The sequence below is a fragment of the Chelonoidis abingdonii genome, chromosome 7 (genome assembly GCF_003597395.2).
Source record: "Chelonoidis abingdonii isolate Lonesome George chromosome 7, CheloAbing_2.0, whole genome shotgun sequence".
In the NCBI taxonomy this organism is placed as follows: Eukaryota; Metazoa; Chordata; order Testudines; family Testudinidae; genus Chelonoidis; species Chelonoidis abingdonii.
Window position 1 is genome coordinate 13,137,391 of NC_133775.1, and position 3,369 is coordinate 13,140,759.

The following is a 3,369-nucleotide window of genomic DNA, read 5'->3' on the forward strand; positions in this document are numbered from 1 at the left end:
TCCCCGGGCTCCCCGACTCCATCCCTCCTCCCACCCACCGCCCCGCGGGCCGGGCCCCCTGATTCCATTCCTTCTCCCCCACCCCCCGCGGGTCGGGCCCCCCCCCAAGCTTCATCCCTCCCTCTGGGGCATTAGCTGGGCACCCCACACCAGTCCCCACTGGGCATGTTGTAGCACAGTGCCCCACCCCCTTTGCGTACCCTGTAGTGTCATCCCAAATCTCCAGCCACAAATCCTTGCTCCTAGCCAGCCCCAGAGATAAACGGTAGCAGCCCAAGCCCTTGCTGCCCCTAATCCTCATTTGTGCCCTGTAGTGTCATTGTATTTGGGGCTCAGTGTAACATTGCTATCAAAAGCCCTCTTTCCCCACCTTTTCCCCTATCTATCTGCAGCTCAGGCTTCTAGGTTATTTGTTCTGGTATTTCTGTCAACAATCTGCCTTTAAGTTAAAGCAGTATTACTAATTCAGTTTCATAAAAGAAAATGGACAATTGTTTTCTCACTGAAACAGCTGCTGCACGTAACCAATAACTTGGAGACCTTTATGTGTCCATCATGGATAGATTTGTGATACGAAAACCCAAAGCTCAAGAAAGCCCTAGGAAAAGAGATCCAGGAGAAAAGGTTTACAAGCAAGCCACTATAGAATCTCTGAAGGTAAGAGCGGGGAGGGCAAAGAGAATGGATGGATAAGAGATCAGGCCTATACTGAAAGTACTGTATTGATGTAGTTCATATAGCACCTTCGGTCCCAAAGGATCACAGAGCGCTTGAGAGAGTACATACAGCACCACTGAAATGCTGCTGCATTTGAGATGGACACCAGCCAAGACGACAATAAACACTCAGCACAACAGCACGGAGAAAGAAAATGTACTCCAAAGACACTGGAGCAAACGGCTATTACAAAAACGGCTATGGAACAGCTAATGTGTATCTAAAGCAAATAGGATGTTGGTTTTTAAGCTCATCTAATGCATGTACCGCATAAACTGAGGCAGTATCAGATTTGGAGCTTGAAAGGATAATATGTTAGATTCACCCTGCTGAGATATGAACTTACAGTTCTAGTGAGTCCAAGTCATTCATATCTGATGCTTAGATGTAGGGCCCCCAAGAAATAGGCCCCTGAATTTCCTTTCAGGCCATTAACACTGAAGTGGGATCACTTCCCACCCCTTTCTCTAAGGTGAAGATTTCAGCCTAATCGGCATTTCAGAAACCAGTGTGCAACAGTCCCGTTCAGTATCTTGTAAAATTGGGCACAATTTAGTTTAGCCCTTTCACTTGAGCATTAGGAATTCTGTAATTGGAAGTGTGTGTGAGTGGTAGGAAGAAAGATGGCCCACAATTAACTTCAGTTTGCTGGACCTGTGCTCTAGGACCCTAAAAAGGCTGATGATCAGTAGCAGTTGTTCTGTAGATGTCTGCTGGCATACAACTTCACGCTTTATTTTATCAGATCTCCTAGGCTAAGGCATAGTCAATAGTTCAATGAGAATCCTCCAAAGGAAGCCCAGGTTGCTGCAAAAAATGGTATTGGTCATTTAGGTGACACTCCTCTCTGTGTTGAGCCAGTGCTTCACCACACCACGAGGTGGCACTGGATTGCTGGAAATACTATTTGTCAAATAAATACTTGGTCATTGACGATTTTATGGCAAATGTTAGCAAGGTGTGGTGTTACTCATGTTGTTCTGGCCAAAATTCTATCTTGCGTATTTACAGTCAGCCCATGTCCAGGTTTACCTGTGGCCTCAAGTTTAGAAGTGATTTATTTCCTCACCTGAAAACAGTCATGTAAAGTTGACACAGAGTAGCTGCTGCATTCCTCTTGACATATGGCTGCCGTTCAGTAGTGTGTGCTCTGCCAGTAAACAGTACAATGGATAGGCTCGCTCCATCAGACTGAAAGGCATTCTATAAACAATGGTCAGATATTTGGTGACATGAATACAAGATTCTGCACGATATAAGCTTTCTAAAGAAAGATTTAGAATTTGTTTAGAATATTTTGTGATGAATCACAAAAACAAAACAAAAAACCACAAACATAGGGTCAAACTTTCAGCCAGTCTCAGGTGTCCTGTAAATCTGTACATATAGATTTTGCAGCTCATACAGAGTAACTGTGTATCTATCCATGTGCATATGCATTTCTATGCTAATAATTTTGCAGATGCTAAGAAAGTGTAGCTGAAACTTGGACTCATAATTAGCTGTAGAATACATAGGTACTGAGTACAGTTACTATTTGAGGTCATTCTAAACCTATGGGAAGTCATAATGCTCTAAGTAGCAACACTAATGCTGGAATCATCATCCAAGAGTGCCATTAATCAGGTGCATGATTATATTGATAAATGTTGTATTTAACGAACATAAAATGTGCATAAACTATTCAAATAGGCAGCAAGAATGTATTGTGAGACCCATTTAGCATATAGGTGGATCCAACACCACCTTCTCTGCATGAGATTAAAGCATTTGACAAAGATTCTCTGAGACGTATTTTTCCTGAATCTCCATTCTGAGCTGGCTTTAAGATTTGCAGAACTCCATGCTTGAGGGGGAGAGGGAAACGACACAGGCCAACTGGCCATTAATAATAATTTATTATTTATATTACCATAGCACTTTTCCTTCCCTTTTTGATCTTGGTGGAAGTGGGAATTGGGTGATGAGTGTTCTCCCATTTGGGTCCTAATTGCAGAAGTTAAAAAAAAAAAATTAGGCATAACTTGCATTTCAACAGTGAGTGAAGTGATTCCTGCATATCCATTAGTCAGTCTGTATCTGAGCATTTCTAACGTGCCCATCACTGTAACATCTGGGCATGATATAGATACACCTCTACCCCGATATAACGCTGTCCTTGGGAGCCAAAAAATCGTACTGCTTTATAGGTGAAACTACGTTATATCGAACTTGCTTTGATCCACCAGAGTGTGCAGCCCTAGCCCCCCGGAGCACTGCTTTACCATGTTATATTCGAATTTGTGTTATATCGGGATAGAGGTGTAACTGAAGAGGACAATCTGTGGGAAGAGGTGCATGCTTTTCATCCCTTCTTACACCGCTTTCTTGAGTGGCAATTTTTCATTGTTTCCCCTCTGCAGGTTATTTTGCAGCCAAGAGATTATTATTATTAATTATGATAGCACTTGTGTCCCCAGTCTTGGATCAAGGCCTTATTGCACTAGGTGCATACAAACAAAACAGAAAATGTTGCCAAAGAGCTACAATCTAAATATAAGACAGAAGAGGATACAAACAGTAGGGTCGGCGCTACCATTTGGGCAGCCTAGGCAATCGCCTAGGGTGCCAGGATTATTGAGGGGGCGGCATTTTGCCGGGGGGGGCAGCAGG

The 3,369-nt window shown here is 43.3% G+C and overlaps 1 protein-coding gene across 2 annotated transcripts in view; it reads left to right on the forward strand.

The window, feature by feature from the left end:
• Nucleotides 1–3: 3 nt before the first annotated feature.
• Nucleotides 4–3,369, forward strand: part of TCEANC2 (transcription elongation factor A N-terminal and central domain containing 2) — a 10,402-nt gene continuing 7,036 nt past the window's right edge. Inside the window, exons 1-2 of one of the 2 annotated variants that reach the window (XM_032766958.2) lie at nucleotides 108–405; nucleotides 512–657. In XM_032766958.2, coding sequence (XP_032622849.1) covers nucleotides 556–657 — 102 coding nt within the window. In that variant the 5' untranslated portion in view covers nucleotides 108–405; nucleotides 512–555. Of the gene's footprint in view, nucleotides 658–3,369 lie in introns of both variants that reach the window. The other variant, XM_032766957.2, reaches the window with a different exon arrangement.